This window comes from Triturus cristatus, chromosome 7, assembly GCF_964204655.1.
Source record: "Triturus cristatus chromosome 7, aTriCri1.1, whole genome shotgun sequence".
Classification (NCBI taxonomy): Eukaryota; Metazoa; Chordata; class Amphibia; order Caudata; family Salamandridae; genus Triturus; species Triturus cristatus.
Window position 1 is genome coordinate 635,285,793 of NC_140590.1, and position 23,032 is coordinate 635,308,824.

General features: G+C 47.9%; 1 protein-coding gene across 5 annotated transcripts in view; it reads right to left on the bottom strand.

The window, feature by feature from the left end:
* The window catches only part of BPTF (bromodomain PHD finger transcription factor), a 1,440,172-nt gene that overhangs the window by 1,229,555 nt on the left and 187,585 nt on the right, over positions 1-23,032 (bottom strand). For all 5 annotated transcript variants that reach the window (XM_085617259.1, XM_085617261.1, XM_085617262.1 and 2 more), the window contains exon 8: positions 22,596-22,948. In XM_085617259.1, the coding sequence (XP_085473385.1) occupies positions 22,596-22,948 (353 nt within the window). The remainder of the gene's footprint in view (positions 1-22,595; positions 22,949-23,032) is intronic.

Here is a 23,032-nt window from a genome sequence, read left to right on the forward strand (position 1 = left end):
AGCAGACTGTGCCGGGAGGAGAGGCACAAGGAATTGGCCGTAGCCTGCGAGTCCTTGAAACGCTCTAGGGCGTTGTCTGCTTTGTCGCCAAAAAGGCGACAGCCATCAAAGAGCATGTCCAGTAGAGTGTTCTGGACATCCCCTGAAAAGCCAATGGACCTCATACAGGCATAGCGGCGAAGCGCTACCGACGTTGAAATGGTCCTGCCCAGAATGTCAGCAGTGTCCAGCCCACAACAGATCGTAAAACTTCACTGCATCTCTCCTGGCGGCAACAGCCTGGGAGAGCACAGCCCGGGCCTCCTCCGGACACTGAATAACAGCCCAAGAGACGTGCAGTGTTTGCGGACCGCAGTCCTAAGATGGTGGAAGAGAACATTTTCTTGCCAAGGTGGTCCAGCTTCTTGGATTCCCTTTCTGGTGGAGCAGTAGGGAAGGCGCTTTCGGAGGTGGAGGCTTGGACCACCAAGCTCTCCACGTGAGCCCCCCGTGTTGGGCCTGGACCACGTGCCCAAAAGGACGTCGGGAGGGCCTCATTAAACAGCAGCAGAGGCTCCGAAGAGTTCGCTGCCAGTTGAAGCACCTCAGTCAGGAGGTTAGTCCTGACCAACACCTTAGGAAGCTCGAGGTTGAGACACCACAGCGTATGACGCTCCCTCCTCCGTAGCCACGGTGGAAGGAGACAACATGCCAAGGTCGGGTGAAGTGTCAAGACCACTGACATCCCCCAGGTTCTCTCTCCAGTCCTGCTCAGTCTCTAGCTAGTCAGTTAAAGGGTCACCTGACCCCTCCCAGTCCTCCTCACCCTCCTCTGACTGCCAAACAGGCTGAAATTGGCCCGGGTGGAACACAGGGACAATAGTACCCATTGGCGTCAGATCCGTGTTCATGTCGGGATGGAAGCTGGGGTCAACGCCGGCCGGGGAGCGGACCGGCGCCGAATGCGGTAGTGGTGCCAGAGGAAGCGGCGCCGGCAGAGGTGTAAGGAGGTCAACCGGCGCCGAACCAGGCCTGGATCTAAAGGGGGCCTGCGGCGTCAGGGCCAGAGCCACTGGTGGCAAAGACCTAGGACCCCAAACCGAGTCCGCGGGGCCTGAAGGCGCACCAACAGGGTCGGTATGCCCAAAGATAGAACGCATCGCCTTGTAGAACATACGAAGCTGGGCAGGAGTTGCTACGGGCCCCGGAAAGGGAGGGAAGCCCGAAAGGCGACTCAATGGGTTCCGCACGCGGAGCCGCGGGAGGGGCATCACTCGCGGGCCTCGTCGGGTCGGCTGACATATGAGGAAATGTCAAAGAGTGACGATGCTTCTTCGACGACTTCTTATTCTTCAACTTACCCGACCCAGAGTGCGAAGACTTCGGTGATTTGTTGGAATGGCGATGGCTCCGCGACCAGTCCCTCAACCGGGACCTTGAACGGCACGAAGCAGACTGTCGTCGTTCAAGCAGCTTTCGGGACCACTCCCGCAAAGCCTTTGGCATCAACAACTGACAGTCGGAGCACGACTTGGGGTTGCGGTCCAGGCAAAAGAGGCACATGCGGTGAAGATCCATCACTGACATCAGCCGGTTACAGGAACCACATGCCTTAAAACCGGGCATCCCTCGAGCACATGTTTGGAGTCGAAGACTCGAAACAAGACGTCGACAAAAAGTCGAGAAAAACATAGTAAAAAAATGACTTGGGTACTGCTCTTCCCGATCTGTGCTGGCTGGCGCGGAAAAAGAAAGAACTAACGTCAGCGCGTGAGGGCAGCGTCTAAGTAGCTGCCACGACGTTATCCCGGTGACCACGACGCCAAAGACGGACACGGGGCCGACCAACGCCAAATTCGGACACGCAGAGGTACTGCTGACGAAAAAAATTGCCGGATCCAGTCGGACGCCTGGGGGTACTTCTAAGGTAAGGAATCTATACCTAACATGTTTCTTTCAGATCTTCAAGTTAACCCTCCACTTGAGTCCATTGGTGCACACGGCACTCTTGCAATGGACACAGTCAGTCTGGCATGTAGTACTATGGCTGTGCATGAAGACATTATACCAAGGAGACTCACGACTGTCCTGACAGTGACCTGCTGATAAGACTGGAACAGGGGTATGAGCGCTTGGAAGGATTGAATCCTGGTGGTATTGGGGTAAGCTATCCCCAGCTGCGAGATGAGGATGGCTTCCAGTTAGGACTGTATTTGAAGGGGTTGGAGGCGGGATTTGACAGCATTGACGGTAAAGTCTAGTTGATTAAGTAGGTTTATGGTGGCTTGAGCGTGTTAGAAGCATTTTTGATGAGTTGCACTTTTCATGAGCCAGTTGTCTAGATATGGAAATGCATGGATGTTTTGCCTGCGCAGGTGCGCAGCTTCTACTGCAAGACATTTGGTTAAGACCCTGGGGGCAGTTGTGACCCCAAAGGGAAGCACTGAATTGATAATGCTGTCCGCTTATTACAAATCTGAGGTATTGGCGATGCACCAGGTGAATAGGAATGTAGAAATAGGCGTCCTTTGGGTCGAGTGCAGCCAAGCAGTCGCCTTGTTGCAATAACGGAATGACATCTTTAAGAGTGACCATATGAAAGTGCTCAGACAGAATGTTTTTGTTTAGGAGTCTGAGGTCTAACATTGGTTTCAGGGTCTTTTACTTTTTGGGAATAAGGAACAACAGTGAATAGACTCCTTATGTCTTGCTGGTGTATCAGCACTGGTTCTATGGCTCCTTTTTTGAGGAGTGTCTGAACTTTTTCCTTGAGCAACTGTTGACGTTGTGATGAGAGTTTGTGTTTGCGAGGTGGAATGTTTGGGGGTGTCGAAGTGAGCTCCAGACAATAACCATGTTGGATAATGTCCAACACCCACTTGTCGTGGGTGATATTCCGCTATGCAGGAAAGAACTGTTGTAATCAACCCCCGACGGGTGTCATGTGATCGGGAGTGAATGGCTGGCAAGCCAGATTTTTGGGGTGGTGGCGGATAACTTGGTAAAGCTGCCATAGTCTCTATTTTTTTTATTTATTACCACTTTAGGATCCTCTGTACCATCCCCTGGGTGAGTTGGTTCCAGAAACAAAAGATATTCAATATGGTACACAGTCAGGTATCATGTCACAAATCAGTCACATACATGCAATATGAAAATCAAGTTTTAGGCATAACAGCTGGGAGGATGTTCAAAATATCCAATCACAGTTTTGTCTGGTCTCTCGGCCCATCTGAACAACATCATCAACAATACAGCAGCTCATCCAATCCAGATACCCGTCCACCACTCGTCTGTTTAATCGAAACATGCAGGCGTATGCACTTGGGGCAATCCAGAAACACTTCAAACCACATATAAATCATATGTCAAACGATATGGCCCATCATCCCACTGCCTCCGGCACTATGCCACTCTCTACCTGTGAAGCGGACTCCCGGCGTTTCCCCTCAATATACGCCCTGTAAGGGCCCCATATATCTTTAGGGCGTGATGAACATGGCATAAGGGAAGCATATAGTTCACAGTTCACGTCACAATATGCCAGGCTATGTAGCCAATTATGTAGGGTAGGAGCAGTTCGTCTACCCAATAGTAGCGCTATTTCCCGTTTAGCTAATAATACCCCAAGTGCCGCAAACCTCCTAATCTTTTTGGGAAAGTTAACTGTGTATCCCATGAGTGCAATTTCAGGTGTGGGGAGAAGCGTCAGCGATGTCATTGCACCCAGTGTGATATGCACCTGTTCCCAATAGTTCTGTAATTTAGGGCAAGTCCATGTAAGATGGGCAAAGTCTGCATGGGGGGGCATAGCATTTCAAGCAGTGGTGCGGTCTGGAGGGGACAATTTTGTGCGACCAGGCTGGCGTGTGATATAATCCACGGAGAAATTTGAAGTGAATGAGTTTGTGCCTGCTGTTGAGGGATATTTCTCTCGTTAACATGCAGCATTTTTTCCATTGTCAGTAATGGGCTGGCCAAGATAATTTTCCCATGCAGTGCATACTTTAACATCTGTCACTGGTCGTAGACCAGAACAAGACCTGTACATTTTGGAGATGAGGTGGGTACCCGCCTTGCTCTCAATTATCAACGTCAGCGGGGCCATAGGTTCCGGAGTTATCAGGTAAGTGGGGAGCGTAGCTGGTATTTGAAATTAGTTTGCCTTCTAAGGCAATCTGGCATGCCCATTTCTTTTGCTATTCTTGGAGGAGATTGGGGGAGCTCCTCTATCTCATCCATAGTGGGCCCGCTGGTATCAGGATAGGAAGCCAACCGAGTTAGTGGTCCTCCAGTGGTTGGCGGACTGGGCAGCTACCCTACCGGCAGCATCAAGGTTTGTGCTCTCTAACTGGTGCAGGGGACTAACCAGATGTTTTAAAGTTAGCTAGTGGCAACTACCAATGAGTCAGGTGGGAGTTGTCCCTTTATGTATACAGGGTCACTGGGTAACTCTTTATATTTGTTTCAACCTTGGGTGTGATGATCTGGGACATAACAGGATTGTTAAATATAGCAGGCATGTGGCATAGCAGGTCTTTGAGCACTCGCAAGTATTGTGTTGAGCGTTGGCTGGAGGATAGAGATACAAATAAGAAATCATCCTTTAAAGACTCAGTGTGAAGTTGGACTTTGCAGGAGGTGGCAGCTCTGCCTATTGGTTCGTGGTAGGCAGTAGTGTCATCTGGGGGAGAGGGATTAGCGGGATAGAGATCCAGGTCTGTATCTACAGGAGGGTCTGCAACATTGGAGTCCCACGGGTCATCCTGTGGTAGGGTGAAAAACCCTTCTCTGTTGTCCCCGGTCCCTTGGGGCTAGTCTGATGCAACCAGCCGTGGTGGCCCAACGATAGTCTTTGGCCAGTCTGGGATTGGTAGGCGACCCTTTGTAGTATACTGCTGTGGTTGGGGAGAGGGCACCGTACTCACAAGTTGACCAAGTGTGAGATCCTACAGCTCCATTTCAGATTTGGAGCTGGCCTTGTGGGAAATGGTGCCCTCAGCAGCCAACGCCTGGGGCTGTGCCTCATCTTGAAGATCCTCTGGTCCGAAGAGGTCTGGGGTGTCCTCAGCAGTACGGCGGGTCATTTCTAGGCGTTGAGCACAACTGTAATGAAGGATCTTTTTTGACCGAAAAGATTTGCAGGCCTCGCAGGAAGCCTCCTCGTGTTTGAGGGAGAGGAACAGGTTAGACACCTGGTGGAGATTGGTGCGTGGAAACTTGGGGTGATAGAGAGGACAGAAGCATAAAGGCATCCCTTTTATCACCAAGTGCACATGGCATAGGGAAAACGTTGAACTTATGAAGTGAACCCAGAAGGGCCGCAGCTTACCCGTGGTGCCCGAAGAAGTCGACATCAATGAAAAGGTGAGGGAGACTGATGAAAGCAGCGATCGAAAACAATACCTACAGTATAGTATGGAAATAAAGGAACTATAACGGTGTCGAAACGGAGCAGAGGAGTACAAGTCCGAACCAGAAGGCGGAAGAAAACAATCTAACAATGGAGTTTAAGACCATGCGCATTACCAACACTCTCTACCTCGTGATTCCAACATTTTCTTGCACACTTCCGACACTAGATGGAAGGATTATGCTGAACAACCATATCTACAGCCACACATGCCTCGAACAGAGTGTTTTCCTTCATCAATCAGATCAAGCGCAGCTCTTGGTGCGGGCTCTATAAGCTACCACATTTTTAAATTACCCAACAAGACATACTTACTTTATTTATAATATAAACACACTTTCGATTGCATGCTCAGGTTAAACTGCCCCCTCTGAGCCTTCTCTTGTGGTGACCCTGTCACTGATGAAGCAATTTCCGCTCATTTGTTCAGCTTCTGCGATGAGTGATCAGTAGCATTCCATGCTCACAAAAACCAGCAGAGGGGTTAATCGACTGGCCCAAGTGCACACAATTTTTAACTCAACCCTGAAGACAGACCTATTAAGGCTACCAAGATACTGAACCAATAAAAAGCACTTAAGGCCGTGATAAAATGTATACATTAATTATCCCTGCTGTCTTCTCTGAGATGTTGGAAAGTTTGGCGTTTATGATTCTTTCAAATGGCAATTGGATGGGTAGCAATGACATGAGTAATAACGTAAGCGCCAAACAATAACTTCTAATAGGCACCACAAATCGTGTTGCTGTCATTATTAAATAGATGACCATAACACTGTAGTTAAGAGCACTAACAAGCAATTAGGTGAAAATACGAAACTTATCTGTAAAGACCTCTTTATAGTAAATAAAGTGAAACAGGATTAATGACCAATATCCTGTATTAACTATAAGAACAAGTTACTTACCCTCGGTAACAATATATCTGTAAGAAACATCGGTTAGTTATAGATTCCTTACCTTAGAATTACCCCCAGGCGTCAGACTGGATCCGGAAAGGTTTTTCATCAGCAGTACCCCTGCGCGTCTGAAGGTGGCGTTGGTCGATTCCTCATCCGTCGTGGTCGCCGGGATGACGTCGCGGAAGTTACTTAGACGCACCCTCGCGCGCCGACGTCAGTTCTGTATACGACTTTCCACGCCAGAAACGCAGAGCCATGCAAGACACTGACCACTGGTGCACCAATCTAGGGCCCTGAAAGGAAGTCCTTAACCCTAGAAGTTAGTTCGCAGAACGGGGAGGATGGGTGGGGCGGTAAGGAATCTATAACTAACCTATGTTTCTTACAGATATATAGTTACTGAAGGTAAATAACTTGTTCATCTGAAAGAAACAGTTAGTTATAGATTCCTCAACTTAGAATAGATACCCCAGCAATACCAACCCCAGAGGTGGGTCTGCGAACTAAGTTCACACCATAAAATCCAGGAGAACAGAACGGCCAAAGAAGCGGTCTCTCCGGACTTGGCTGTCCAAGCAGTAGTGCTTGGTGAACGAGGGCAGGTACGCCCACCTAGATGCCTGACAGATGTCATTCAGGAGGACTCCACGTCCCAAAGCAGTAGTAGCTGCCGTCGCCCTAGTGGAATGGGCGCGCAGCCCCACTGGAGGTTCCTTCTTTGCCAAAGAATAGCAGGCGTTGATGCACAGAACGACCCACCTGGAGATGGTCCGTTTGTGCACGGCCTGACCTGTGTTAGCGCCTACGTAACCAAAAAAGAGCTGGTCGTCCACCCGGAATTGTTTGGTGTAATCCAAATAAAAGGAGAGGGCACGTTTTGGGTCCAGACGGTGGAGCCTCTCTTCCTCTTTTGAAGGATGCAGAAAGAAGGTGGGCAAAGTGATGGTTTGGCCAATATGAAAAGAAGTGTCCACCTTTGGAAGAAAGAAAGGTCAAGTTCTGAGGGCGATCTTGTCCGGATGAACAGACAGAAAAGGAGGCTTAGAAGACAGAGCTTGTAGCTCACTCACCCTGCGCGCAGAGGTGATGGCCACCAGAAAAGCCGTTTTCAGAGTGAGGCGTCTGAGAGGACAGTTATGTAAGGGAGCGCACATCAGATAAGTAAGAACCAAGTTCAAGTCCCACTGAGGCATTACGAAGGGAACAGGAGGAAAAAGATGAGTAATGCCTTTGAGAAATCTATTTACAACAGGGGACTTGAAAAAGAAGGCTGATCAGGAAGCCTGAGAAAGGAGGCTGAAATGGCAGAGAGGTAGCGCTTAAGCGTGCCCAGAGCAGAGCCATTCTGGGCCAAAGACAGGAGAAACAAGAGAACCTCAGAAAGAGGGGCAGAAAGGGGATCCACAGCCTTTGCTCTGCACCAGGCCACAAATGTATTCCATCTGCAGGCGTATACCGTCTTAGTGGAGGGACGCCTGGCTGCCAAGATTACATCACAGACTTTGGGAGGCAGATCAAATGACGTCAACTGCCGCCGCTCAATCTCCACGCAAAGAGGTGGAGGCTGGACAGGTTCGGGTGGAGGACCGTCCACTGCTGCTGCGACAGAAGAACCTCCCGAAGAGGCAATCGGATCGGGGAAATTGATGGACATGTTGAGCAGCTCGGGATACCAGACTTTGTGCCCAATCCGGAGACACAAGAATGACTTGGGTCCGGTTGCGCTTGATCTTCTTCAGCACTCCACTCGCAATTCAGAGAGTCACCTAGCGAGTGCCGCCTAGTAAATTCCAATGAGCAGAATTGCGGACATTGCACGTCCTCTTCGGTGGGGAACAGATCTAATCCAGGCACTCCCCGCTGTTGAAAGAGACCTTGCACCACCTCCGAGTGAAGACGCCATTCGCGATCCATCATTCACCTGCGGCAGAGTTAGTCCGCCCTGGGGTTCAGTGAACCTGCCAGGTGTTGAACCACCAAAGATATGCCCTTATGTGACAGCAATGTCCAGAGACTGAGAGCCTCCTGACATAGGGTCCACGACCCCAACCTGCCTTGTTTGTTGCAGTACCACAAGGCAGTGGTGTTGTCCATGAACACCTGCACTACTCTTCCCCGGACAGAGGGAAGGAATGCTTTTAGTGCAAGACGGATTGCCCGAAGCTCCAGTAGGTTCATGTGGAGCTCTGACTCCACCGGAGACCAGAGGCCTCTGATCTCCGCCTCTCCCATGTGGCCGCCCCATCCCAGAAGGGATGCATCAGTCACCACTGTTTGTTCTGGTTGGACAAGGGAGAGGGAGCTGCCATTGACCCAATCCTGGTTCGTAAGCCACCACTGCAATTGTCGTGCAGTGCCCTCCGAGATCTGGACGCAATTGGACAGATTCCCCTGATGCTGCGCCCACTGGAACTTCAGGTCCCACTGCAGAGCCCGCATATGCCACCTGGCATGATCGACCAGCAGGATGCAGGAGGCCATGAAGCCCAGCAGCCTCAGGGTCCTCCTGCTAAAAACCCGGGATAGAGGCTGAAAGATTGGAATCATAGCCCTAATATCCCAGACTCGCTGTTCAGGGGGATAAACCCAAAACTGTGTCGTGTCCAAAACCGCTCCGATGAAGAGGAGCTTCTGAGAGGGTGTCAGGTGTGACTTTGGCACGTTGATGGAGAACCCCAGAGAATGCAGGAGGTCGGCCGTAGTCTGGAGGTGGGAGACGACTGCCTGAGGCGAGCCCGCCTTCAACAACCAGTGGTCGAGATAGGGGAAGACTGGAACCCCTGATCTGCGCAGATGAGCTGCGACCACCGCCATCACTTTCGTGAACACCCGAGGGGCGCTGGTAAGGCCAAAGGGGAGCAAGGTAAACAAAGAGCTCGCGGCCTACCGTGAACCACAGGTAACGCCGGTGGGCCGGCAGGACGGGGATGTGAAAATTAGCGTCCTGCAAGTCCAACGCTACCATCCTGTCTCCAGGGTGGAGGCCAGACAAGACCTGAGCCAGTGTCAACATACTGAAATTCTCCTTCCGGAGGAAGCGGTTGACGTCCCTGAGATGCAAGATAGGACGTAGGCCCTTGTCCTTCTTGGGCACCAGAAAGTAGTGGGAATAGCAACCACGACCTACTTCCAGGGCAGGAACGCGCTCTATGGCCCCCATAGCCAAGAGCGGCGTAACTTCCTGTTGGAAAAGGGCCAGGTGATCCCCCGACATGCGATGGTACTGGGGTGGCAGGGCTTGTGAGATAGTCTTGAAGGGGAGGGAGTAGCCCCTTCGGACTATCTACAAAACCCACCTGTCCGAAGTGATGGTGCGCCAGTGGAGATGGTGATGGCGGATCCTGCTGTCCACTGGCGTTTGATGGGCCTGAAAGGTCGGACTAGGAGGGTTTGGAGGCTGCTGCAGAGGGGGCGGTGGTGGACTGGCCCGCCCGCTGGCCCCCAGAACCACGTCGGTGGTTCCCACATCCCCGGCCACGCTGAGGTTCAACAGCTTGCGCCGGCCTGTGGCTCTGAAAGAAACGTGTTGCGGCACCGCTTCATTGGCCACGAAAGGGGCGAAAGGCAGACCGTGCAGGGTGCTGTAGCGCAAGAGTACTTAAAGCGCTCTAGCGCACTGTCTGCTTTGTCGCCAAACAGGCAACGACCAAAGGGCATGTCCATCAAGGTGTTCTGGACATCCCCAGAAAAGCCAGCCGTTCTCAACCAGGCTTGACGGCGAAGCGCCACCGACGTTAAAATGATCCTACCCAGTGAGGCGGCAGTGTCCAGTCCACAGCGGATGGCGAACTTTGCTGCATGTCTCCCCTCGGCAACAGCACAGCAGAGTACGGGCCTGGCCTCCTCCGGACACTGAGGAAGCACCTGCACCACCGTATCCCACACAGAGTGGGAATAACGGCCCAAGTGACATGCGGTGTTCACCGACCGCATCCCTAAACTGGAGGAAGAAAAAAAACCTTCTTCCCAAGCTGATCCAGCTTCTTGGATTCCCTGTCCGGTGGTGCATTAGGGAATGCACTTTGGGATGCTGAAGCTTGGACCACCAAGCTCTCGGGGGAGGGGTGTTGGGAGAGGAAAGTGGGGTCGCCCGGAGCTGGGTGGTGGCATCGGGCAACCATCCTATCCACAGCAGCCCCTGTGTTGGGCCTGGACCAGGTGCCCAAAAGGATGTCCGTGAGGGCTTCATTAAACAGCAGCAGGAGCTCCGAAGAGCTTGCTGCCGGCTGAAGCACCTCTGTCAGGAGGTTAGTCCTGACTGCCACAGTAGGTAGCTTGAGGTTTAGGGCCTCGGCCGCCCTAGGCAACACAACTGCATAAGACGCTCCCTCCTCCGTAGTCACGGTAGGAGGAGACAACATGCCAAAGTCTGGTGAGGTGTCCAGACCATTGGCATCCCTCAGTTCCTCTCTCCAGTCCTGGTCGTACTGCAACTGGTCAGTTAAAGGATCACCAGACCCCTCCCAGTCTTCCACACCCTCCTCTGGCTGCCAAACTGGCTGAAAATGGCCAGGGTGGATTACAGGCACAAAAGTACCCATCGGCGCTGGTCCAGCCACGTATCCATATTGGGGTGGAAGCCGGGGTCGACGCCGGCTGGAGGTCCAGCCGGCATCGGCTGCAGACGTGGTGCCGGTGGAATCGGCGCCGGTGGAGATGTAATAAAGTCGATCGGCGCCAATCCGGATCCAGGCCTGGATCCAAGGGGGCCCTGCGGTGCTGAGGCTGGAGTGCCAGCACTGAAGACCTAGGGCCCCCAGTCGAGTCCATGGGGTCCCCAGCCGAGTCTGCGGGCCCGAAGGCGCACCGGTGGAGTCGGGCTGCACAAAGATGGCATGCATCGCTTCGTAGAACTGACGAAGATGGGATGGGGTCGCTCCCGTTCAGGAAGGGAAGGCCGGAGTCGACCCTGAAGGGGCACCACCCGCACCCTTCATCACGTCGGCCAACAGACGAGGGGAAGTCGAAGAGCGCTGATGCTTTTTCGACTTCTTCTTGTGCTTCGACTTACCTGACACAGAATGCGAAGACTAAGACGAGGAGTGGTGATGGCTCCGCAATCAGTCCCTCGCCCACCCACGCAACCGGGACCTCTAATGAAGCGGAGCCGACTGCCGGGCCTCGAGTAGCTTTCGGGACCACTTCCGCAAAGACTTTGGGGCCATGGTTTGGCAGTCGGAGCACAACTTGGAGTCATGGTGGCGTTCCAGACAGTAAGGGCACACGCGGTGCGGATCCGTCACTGACATCAGTCGAGTACAGAAACCGCAGGCCTTGAAACCGGTCATTCCTCGTGCACCAGGAGTCGATGTAGACTCGAAAAAGAATTAGTCGACAAAAGTCGCAAAAATCGTCGGTCAAAATGTGACCGGGGGTACCGCACTCTCCGAATCTGCGCTTGCCGGTGTGGAAAAAGAAAGAACTGACGTCATCGCGAGATGGCGGCATCTAAGTAACTTCCGTGACGTCATCCCGGCGACCACGACGCCAACAACGGACACGGAGTCAACTGACGCCACCTTCCGACGCGCAGGGGTACTGCTGATAAAAAAAAAATTCCGTATCCAGTCTGACGCCTGGGGGTAATTCTAAGGTAATGAATCTATACCTAACTGTTTCTTTAAGATTTATACTGTATTTAGCATATACTAAATGAATTCCTAACAATGTCCTTACAATGACTTGATATAAATGAAGACAAAGAGTCATTGGTGAACCTCTTTGAAGACTCCAAAATATTATAAAACACCTCATCAGAAATAAATGAGGTGAGTGGGCATTTATCTTGTTTTTCTTTAAAAGAACCAATAGTGGGTGGGTGGTTTGGCCGCGCAAATTGGCTGACGCAACTTTACAACCTCCTGTCCTAATCTCCCCTAAAATCCTGCATAATCCACACGAATCGTGTCAGTCCTACACCACAAGAGTTAAAAAACAAAAGTTTCCATAAGCCTCCCATGGCCAGAACCTCTCCATGACAGCTTCGGGGGCAGAGGATGTGGCTTGTTGCAGGGTGGACAGGAGCCGGCTCAAAGGAAGCGGTCTACTTCAGGCGGGGATACTGAGATGAGCGACGGCATCCCATGCTGCCCATAACCATGCCACAGGCTAAAACCTTTAGCTCCACAGCCAGAGGCGTGAGACCAGGTAGCTGCCCATTGCTGCCTGGAGGCAGAGTGCAGTTCGATCTGAGTCACATAGGAAACTGAGCCAGGGCCCAATCGAGTGGAAGGTGCACTTCCGACTTGCCCATGGGGAGCGGATTGTTGGCATAAACCGCTCTTGCATGCGAGTCTTATCGCAACTGACCCACAATCAGCCCCTCTCCCCCCACAGATCCCCCACCAGGCCTGAAATCAACGCTATGATATGCTAAGGGATTTGTAAAGCGCATTGCAACAGAGGCATCCCAGCGCTAGTTAGGAGTACCTGCACCTTAAAGGAGGAGGAAAACATCTAGGGAGTCCAGAACATTTAGAAAGGCCAGGTTTTGAGAGCTTTTCGAAAGCATAACTTATTGTCTACAGCTTGGATGGCCAAGAGGAGAGAATTTCAGAGCGTAGTTGCATAACAATTAAAGGACAGTGCTCCACTTCTAGCTCTTTTGATTGCAGAAAGGTAACCAAATGAAGGTTTGAAGATCGAAATGACCTGTTAAGTATGTATATCAGATACAAGAGATACAATTTTAAGTACCAATGCCTCCTCGAAGCAGGTCCTCGAGTCCCAGACTAGTGCAGAATATAATATTGTCATGGTCCTTTCCTAGATACGTTGTAGACCGCCTCACCGAAACAGAAGATACAATATCTATGTTAGAAGACAGAATTAAAGTCCTAAACTCCACAGGGTAAAAACTGAAAAACACTGACCACAAGCTTCAACCTGCAGCTGGTGGGTTTCCCAGAGGGAGTTGAGATAGACAATTCAGTACTTTTCCTTGAGAGCTGGCTAACGGAGAAACATGACGCCCCACTTTCTCCCGGTTTTATGACTGAGAAAGAGCTCACCGAGCACTCGTTGTGAGACCGCCCCCAGATGTGCTGCCTTACACAATGATTGCAAATTTTCTTAACTATAGGGACAGGTACCTTATTCTCAGGGTTGCCAGATCATTAGACAGGACATAAAATCCCACAAAATCTGGATACTCCCAGTTTACACTGAACTAGTACAACAATGATGAACCTTTGACTAAGTGAAGCGGAAAGTGCAGGTAAGTGGCCTAAGCTATAGGCTTATGTTCCCCATGAAACTGAAGCCACTCCTCAATAAGAAAGCCTACTCCTTTGTGTGCCTTGAGCAAGTTTGGTCATGAGTTAAGGAGCACCCTCCCAAACCTCAATTATACCCCCACCCCCTGCCCAGGAAATCATTGGAGAATTACCAGCAACAGCCACCTCATAGCGACTTACTGGCCCCAGAGAACAGGGCATCCACTGCAGGCACTGGACGTGACCAAGGCATCTACGCACATAGGAGCAAAAATAAGACAGCAACAGAGCCTGTCCTTCCAAAGGTGCAGTCTCTGATTCAGAGCGAGAGATCGACACTGGCCGGACTTCCATCTGAACCAAGAACGAATGGATTAGATACTGCAGGACCCCAGACAGGTTATGCATCTCGATACACCCTGTTGTCTCTGACCCAGACGTGGGTCACGGATGACTACATGAGGCTAGGCCAACTGACGATCACTTAATACTCTAATTTATTGTCCGTTGCCTCTCACCATAGGAGGACCATCCAGTTCTACAGTCTTTTGTTGAACCACCATGTGGTTGAGAAAGGCTGTTAGCCATCATTCGACTCCCTAACGCTATTTCGGAATGTGCATGAACTACAATAACACATTACACTTTTTGCATTCAGCGTGAGAGAACCAACCTTGCATTATGCAGTGCGCCAATCCCACTCCGTCCCCCCCAATACACAATTCCCCCTCTCCCCTTTCCCTGGCTCCTGCACACTTGATTCCTCCTTGCCCTGTCTTTTTTTTATCCCTTTACTCAACTGTTCTTCAAGTTTATTAGTTCAGGGTGACAGAAGCTTTTACACTGGAAGTGGGGGATGGGGGACAATGCTGGATGATTGGGGTGTTGTGCTTTACATTGTGGTTTAGTTGTTCATGCAAGCACTTATGGCATGCATGCACGTTAGCTCCACACATTTCCCTTAGCCGGGAATGACTACAGACTCATTAAGTGACTCAACAGGACTATCTAATATTATAATAGATCTTTAACGGAATTAACCACAAAATTAAATGGAGTAAGTCATGTTATATGTTAAACTCCATCATCCTGCAGTACAAATGCTGCAAGAAATTCATTTAATGGGCAGTACTTGCCAGTTCCTAGGGCGAAGGTCTACTCAATAGAGATTCTACCATTCGGGGTATACCCAGAGATCCAAAGAGGTGGGCATATTACCCCTTAAGTGATTTCCACTTACAGTGAGCGTGGTGCACACTTACGCCCTGGGAAGATACTTCAAGAACATTGGACTCAGACAGTCGCCTAAAGCCACTTATAAGCATGTACGCCCCTCATACACTCCTGACACCGACAGTGGCTTGCAGAATCGTTTCCTGGGATAATAATCATAGAAGGATATTTCATTGCCATAATGGATTGACCTCTTGACTCAAGCAAATCTACAACTGTATTCAGATCCCAACACCTTTCCAAGTGGGCAGATACGCTGGGCCTTACTAACAGCTGCCTAAAGCACCATGTAACAGACAAACGATACACTTGCTATTCACCCCCTATGGTTCCTTTTCATGCATAGACTACATGCTGGTTCCTGCTGCAGAGGCCATGTGGTTGCACACACCTGCCTTTTCCCCAATGGTCTCTCCCATCACTTCCCTATAGCTTGAATGTATGGTGGCTTGCGGACGACCCATTTCTGACCAATTTAGAGATGATATTAAAAAGTACTTTGACCTCAATGCAAAATCAGTTCCCTCACCTAGCACACTCGAGAGTCCTTTAAAACAGTGATTAGGAGTAAGGCCAAGGCTTACACAAAAAACAAAGAGTTGGACAAAAAAGTAGAGATAACCCAACTGGAAACCCAAATCTCTGAACTAGAACAGAGATTTGCAACAGACCCTACAACCAGCTGCCCTTCAAAAAAAACTGTGCGGCTCCACTGACCTAGGATGGCACAACACCAAGAGCAGAGTCCATGAGATGGGGGAAAAGGATGGGAAATTATTTTATTGGCAGGGTAATACGGATTGGGCTGGCAGGATAGCCCCTTATATAATAACCAGAGGGGGAGACATGGCCCAGACAGCAGTACATATTGTAGAAGCCTTCGCCTCATACTACAAGACTTACATTCGCATAGGCTTCCACCTGAGGCCAAGGAAAGGAACCCTACTATACATGAGCTCCATGTAGGTACTCTGAAATAACACACCATGACTTTGATCTCTCCATCACTGATGAGGAGATCCTGCCCCATTGGAAGCCGTGGGGTGGAAAGGTTATCCATTGGTAATCCCTTCCTAATCGCCCACACCTCAAGGCATCTATTGAAGTTGCTTATGAAAGGAGCTCCTTACCCAATGACTTGTGAAGGGCTACAATCTCAGTTGTTCTAAACCCTGGTAAATCATACATGATTCTGTGTTGTACTGTTGCATCTCTCCGATAAATACAAAGACGAAGAACCTCACTAAGATCTTGGCAACTAGGCTCTTCAAAGTGATCCGTACCTTAGTACACGAGGACCAGAACGGATTCATGCCAAATAGAAGCACCAGAAGTTGCCTTAGATGACTCGACAACACATTAGCCCAAGCAAACAAACATCATAATGCCAGCACTTCCCTATTAGTCGAGATCGAAATGGCCTTTGACTTGCGTTAGATGCAACTAGGTCCATGTTTTCACCGATTAATCAAAACCCTGTTATGCTGTCCCATGAGTGCAAGTCAGAGTTAATGGCAAACTCGCTCAATATTCCTTTTCAATTGGAGTGTGTCATGGGGTGTCCCTCCCCCAACTCTTATCCGTACCAACAGCTGAACCCCGGAAGGAACTAATAAGACAAGATGCCAGAGACAGCGGGTTTCAGTGGATAGACAGCTACGAGGACAGGATTTCCCGACTGCTGACCTGTTCCTATTTGTGCAGCAACCAGACAACGATCCCATGCTTTCTGGAGATCCTCCAGATCTAAGGGAATGCTTCTGTGCTTGGCATGAACTGGGAGAAATCGACCTTGGTGTCGGTAATGAGAAATGTACCACTGCTACCAGGCTTAGTAAAGCTGGAGACCATTTTCAATATTTAGGTAAAAAGATATTGTTTCAGCGTAGATATTAATATCTGAACATAGCCCCTCTATTAACAAGGGTTAAAACTGACATTAAAGCCTGAACTTCACCACCACTCTTCATTATAGGTGGGGGTGTACTATTTAAAATGATTTTCCATCCCCAATTTCTCTACATCTTACAAAACTATCTGTCCTTCGTTATTTTTCATGGTGTGCAAAATAACAATTGACGACGATGCAGCCCAAGTAATTACAAGTGGCTGAGATTATTTCAAGAACTCCATCCATCAGTTTTTTGTATACTTTAGTGTGTCGCCCTCAGCAGAATAGGTATGCCCAGATGTGGGTACTCGGCACACTGTGTCAACAGAAATAAGGTATAGCTGGCTGATGAGAACTAATTAGGGCGAAACCATTCCGGGGTTGCTTGTGTTCTGGTTCAGGGAGGACCTGACTTGGCAGTTCGAGCTAGACTGTTCCCACTGGTGCATGGTCAAAACTGATATGCATATGGCGGAGTTCAAACTGAGGTGGCATGATGTGCAAAATAACAAAGGACTGGGGTGTGGCACGAGTAATTACCATGATAAATTCAAGCATTCCATCCATCCCCGTTTTGTATACTTTAGCAAATTACCATATGACACATATTTTAGTTGGGTGGATGTTTAACTATATTACTGGGCCTCTAAGGTGGTCCACCCAACCGATTTGAACTAAAATTACCAGAGGCATGGGATCTTTAACCTACTGAACGCTAGAACTGTGCCCCATTCACTTACACCAGTCACAAGGCGTCTTATCTTATGCTGGCATGTCACCCTCAGGTACATTAGGTCTTATATAAAAACCCACTGAGGTGACCCCACTCTGGCAGGGCACTTGCTTTGCGCAAATAGCAAGACTCCCTGGATTCAGTCAATGGGACTTGATCAGCATCTCTACTCTTGGAAAGTCTTGAGCAGTGATCTTATTAAGTCCTTTCAAGACATAGCAGCAGCATTTAGCCTACACACAGCTCAACTTTCTTGCTATTTACAGCTCAGGCATGCTTTACAAACACATAGTGAATGGCTAGCAGCACTTTTAGTGGTTAATCCTTAAAAGCTAGGCAGTGAATGGACAATATGTCCTTCCAGGAGTGGCAGAATGGTGGGTTCGCCCATCATGGGGACATATACCTCAGAGTGACATTAATCTCCTTTGAGGAGAGACACCACTGGATGAAGGGGAATGGACACGAGTGATTGAATTAACACACTGTCTCGGGTTTTAAGTTGATACACTACAACTTGCTTCATAGGCCTTATCTCACTCCTAAGGACACGCACTGCACTTTGGTAAGGGGTCCAGTCCCAGTCACACTCAAACAGAGGTGGGGAACTGTCCTGCAGTGTAAGTCTGGTTCCTTCTTATGTGGGGCATTGTGTGCCCAGTACACCAATAATATAAACTTTAAAGCCATTATCAATCTAAGTGTACTTTGCTTTCTCCCATATTTACCACTGCTGGAGGATTGTTTATCCCTGTATTGTTCTACAAAACTGAAAAATAAAGGTTTAAAAAATAAATAGTTTAGAAGCTAAAATGTTAGTTGATAGATTGGGCAAGGGAGGCATTTCATTGCTTTACATGTCACTAGTAATAAACTCACCAGACACCTCAATGGATGAGATATGTATGGGTGCTTGACTTAGGATCACTCGAGGACGAGGAGTGGACAGAACCGAAAATGTTGCCTGGCCACATCCTCACCTGATCCAATTTAAGTACCTACATTGATATCACTGTGCTACAAGACTTTGGCGCATGGGAAGAGCAGAAGACCCTAATTGTGTTGGTTGTTCACTTTCACTTCGTATCTATAACACTATATATGGAAATGCCTCGTAATACAGAGGTACTGGCGCAGCATTGGCAGAGCCTTGGGGAGGGTGACAGACAGAGGATTGAACTTAGAACCTAAATTAGTACTCCTTGGGATACTAAAAGACCTAGGGAGCCTGTAACATGTCCGAACTCTAATTGTAATGGGCCTCCTCATTGTCAAATGGAACATAGCCTCTATGATTGCTAAGTGGAGCAGAGGTATCAATTACTCTGCAAAGACTGAACACCTTGTTTATAAGGTGCAGGAGGGTATATCGGAAACATGCCAAAATATGGGGCCCATTGCTGAAGGTTTCAAATGCTACACTAATAGAATAATGTAGTTGTTGATGAAAGCATGATGATTCACGGTGAAGAGTATTTGTATCATAGAATATTACTTTGTTGTGGCAATTCATATGTTATATAATGCTGATACAAGTGCTTGATGTTATCAACTTGGAACATACACAACATTGTAAAGTTAAAAAAACTAAATCTGTATGTCTAAAAATGTATCATATGATCATTACCTCTAAATGTTGGGATCAAAGTTCTCTATATTGATTTGTGAAGCTGCCGTACCCTGATTATTATGGAAAGCCGTGTGCCTCCCCTCATAGGGGCTCAACAATCTTGCCAGCCTTCTGGAAGTTCTCCTCTTAACTGCCCAGTGGTGAGATCAGGACTACTGTACACAAAGTTCTGAAGGTAGCTGCTGCACACTCCTAGGCTATATGACAATCGCAGTAATGGCAGTGTAATTTCAATCCAGAGGCACAGTTCTTTTATACCTGCATTCATGTGGTAGAGGTGCCTAATGGCTCCCTTTCTGCAAAGTTTCCACATAACTGGGGTCATCTGCCTACAATATGTCTGGATCATGTCCAGAGATTTCAGTGTTTAAAGTTACAGTTCATGTGCAATTCCTGTGTGGCAAACAGACTGCTGAATGTTGGGAGTCCATTGGATGATTTAGAAATGTGCTGCACAAGATTGTGGATATGCTAGTGGAGGATTGTTTGCTCCCTTGATACTGGTTGTGTACCTAGGGGAGATAGCCAGCCCATTCCCCCATGAAGTAGCCAGATTTTGCCTGCCAGAGTGAAAATGACCACCTATTTCATGTCTTTGACAAACACGCCACTGTAAAATAGCTCAGCTGACAGAACCATTAAATATTCAGCAGAGCTAGCCTAACCTGGAGAGAAGATCGCAGGAAAGAGCCTGTGAAGTAAAAAACAATAAAAAACAGATTTGGATGTATGCTCCCCCATGATTGGAAAGGAGTTTGGATATTTGAAAAGTGCTGCCTTCTCCGACTAGCCAGACCCAGCCACCAGAGAAACACCTGCTCCCTCCTTAGCTAATACCAGATTCAAACACTAAGTTCATTGCGGAGGTCCAGTGCCATAGCACCAGGAGATAAGTCTAAAAATGTGTTTGTTGACACTTTCCTTCCAGACTTAGTGTGGAAAGCCTGTAAAATTGCCTTGAAGCTGGACCTGTGGAGAATAGAGAGGGGTTTACTCAAGAAGGAGATTAATTACACTGATGAGTCCAGATCCAGATAACTGGAAGCACCAAGGGCATCTGATCAGGCTGAGCCACAATGCTCCCTCAGGCAGACAGCATCAACTGGGTCGAGAATCTATTCCCTTGATTTAATCAGTAAGATGGCCCAGATTCTCCCCAAACCCACTGGGCACCTATACGAACCTCCTCAGCGCTCTTTAAAGGTCAGAAGAAATCTAGAATTCAACCTTCATCTTGGAGTCCCAACCTATTGCCTGCTGAAGGTCACATCAAGCATGGAACCAGATTCCAAGCATTCAGTTTTGAGGATATTGCAAGCTAAAGCAAAAGTCAATATTATATTTCAGTGACCAGTTGCCAGTGGGCAACCAGCCGCCCATTCCAATCGTTGGATACCCCTGACCCATGGGTGCCCCTACCACTGGACTACATGGCTTGACTGGCCATCACAGACACGCCAAGGTCACTGAGATAGTCATCTAGGGATGCCTCATAAGTCATGACACATTCACCAGCCACTATCACTAATTTAGGGTCCATTTGGCAACACACTCAACTCCTGTGTCTGGTCTTGTGCCACTGTGCTTTGCAGTAGTGACAGGAATTCAGGTCACTCCTCTCCCTAAAGAATTCCATAGAAGAATCTTACGAACATTTCTGTAAAGGTGGGTCTTGTTTATTTGTGTGATGGGTTTTTATGCTAGAAGAGGTTGCATTTTCTGGATGTTCATAAGTGGACCATTATCTGGAATCTATATCTTTAATTCAGAGGGCGAGACATCAGTTACAAAAGCAGCAACAGTTTATCATTCAATCTGGCCACTCAGTCATTTACTAACACAGCAGTGCGGAGGTTTCTGACTGCAAAATAGTTTCCTCGAAGACCCTTCCAGAGGATAACACTGGCCATAGTTTTTAACGTTAACCACATGTCTAGCACCTAGCGTAATGCATCTACAAACACCTGCACGGTTGTAACTGGGCCAGAAGGTGGAAGGTACTTCCCATTTTCAACGTTCTTCGTTTTTAATGTTGAATATTTTACTTAACAGTTTCAGTTCAAGTACTTTATTTGGTTTTAGAAACAAACCATAACAGCATACACATAAAAACAATTAAAATTCCAATTTAAAATTTTAATCAGACACTAGTAATCACAAGATACGTACAATCAAGTTAATCTCGAAATACAAGTGCACATAAAGTGCTATACTACATACAAAATGAAACATCTCAAAACATTTCACTTATACGGTACTAAAGCAGGCAAGCATCAAAGAATTCATCCTTATTTCTCAACTAATTTCTTGGGTTTCATTACACATGCAAAAAATCTATATACACTTACACAAACTTGCTCAGTCTGAAGCAATTGTAAATACCATAAAGCCTATTTGCATGTTTAAAATCCTCATAGGGGCTTAGGATCCAAATTCTTTGTCCTTTATAAAGCTCACAGGAAAAAAACATGTGCGTTTGAGATTGGGGTGTAACTGAACTGCATGGGCACAGAGCTAAATCTTTCTCAGTAAAATATTGTAAAGTTAAGACACCAAAAGGTAGGCCAGACCAAGTCTAAATCATAACAGAAGAAATCCCTGGTGACAGGGTACCCTCAGCAGATATGGCTCTATGCTAGATGTAGTGTACAAAGGAAAATACATCCTCACCAAACCCTTCTTCTGCTCACCCTCCAACCTCCTTTCGGCTATCCGGTGCAGTAGCTCCCTTTTTACCAGTAATCTGGTCTGTCAGTCGATGGACCTCGTATAAGTAAACATTTTCTATCCTACCTATTGATCGCAACTCGTTCTTCACATAGTTCTGCCACTTGATCTTGTGGCCCCTGAATAATTTAAATAATCATTGATCGCTCACTGTGTCAGTGCTACCTCAGATCTGGACCAAACAAAGTCCTAGTAACATCGGTGCCATCCTTACTTTGTCAGCCAAATACTGCAATTCAAATTCCTCGTGCATTATTGACGAGGGAATGCAGCTAGGGAGGAACAAAAGCCTGCGCAATTTTTTTTCTCCTGATCTATATCTGTGAATAGTCTGTTATCCCCCATACACCAGCACCATAAGTTGCTATTGCTATGGGACTAGTCTTATAGATGAGTGCTACATCCAAAGGCATAGACCCTAGTTTAGAGCCAAATTTAACTGCTAAAAAATGCTTTTTATTTTCAAAGTAAAGAACTGCTTGGACGTTATATTAATTGTTATCCAATGTATAAACCGCTGCAGTATTTCTAACTCAAGGCCATTCCCCAGGAGTAAGACTTGACTTCTTGCATCTGAGAAAGTAATTCTGTAACAAGGGAGTACTTGTCATTCAGCTTGACTGTAAGCCTAACTGACTGACAGGGGGCACTAAGAAAAAGCATCACACTAAAGCAAAGGCATTTTTAGGAATTACTTAATGTAAAGCATGTGTAGAAGAAAAAAAGAAACAGAAAACGTAAACAGTTTACCAAGAGCCACTAAAGACTGCTAGCATGTATAGCAAAGGACACAATTACCATCTAAAAAAATGGGGAAGGAAAGGCAATAAGGATAACAATTAATAGTTTAGAACATGAATAGAGTTTAATTACCTATGAGAAGCCCAGTTGGGATGAAGGAATGCTGCTGGGACGTTGCCTTCCAACTGAATGATAGTGAGTCTCAATGTAGATATGGTCAGGATCTTTGTCCCATGCACAGACCCATTCCATTTGAAGTCCCCAGAAGGTGTCATGCAGAATTTATGGGACAGGTGCCGCCTCTTGTCATGGTCCTCTCGGTGCTGGTGCTTGTTTAGTGCAAATGTATTTGCGCTGTACTGGTTGTGATATATACGATACTTTCCTTCTTGCCCCAATTTGAAAAAATTGACATTCCCCTTCATTACTAGTTCTTTCTTGGTATTCAAACGTGACACTTCTCCGTGAGTGTTTACCACTAGGATCTTCGATTTAAAAAAAAAAAAAACAGCATATAATTAGAAAAATATTTTACTTAATCTTTATGTTCTAAACATCCTATTTTGAAA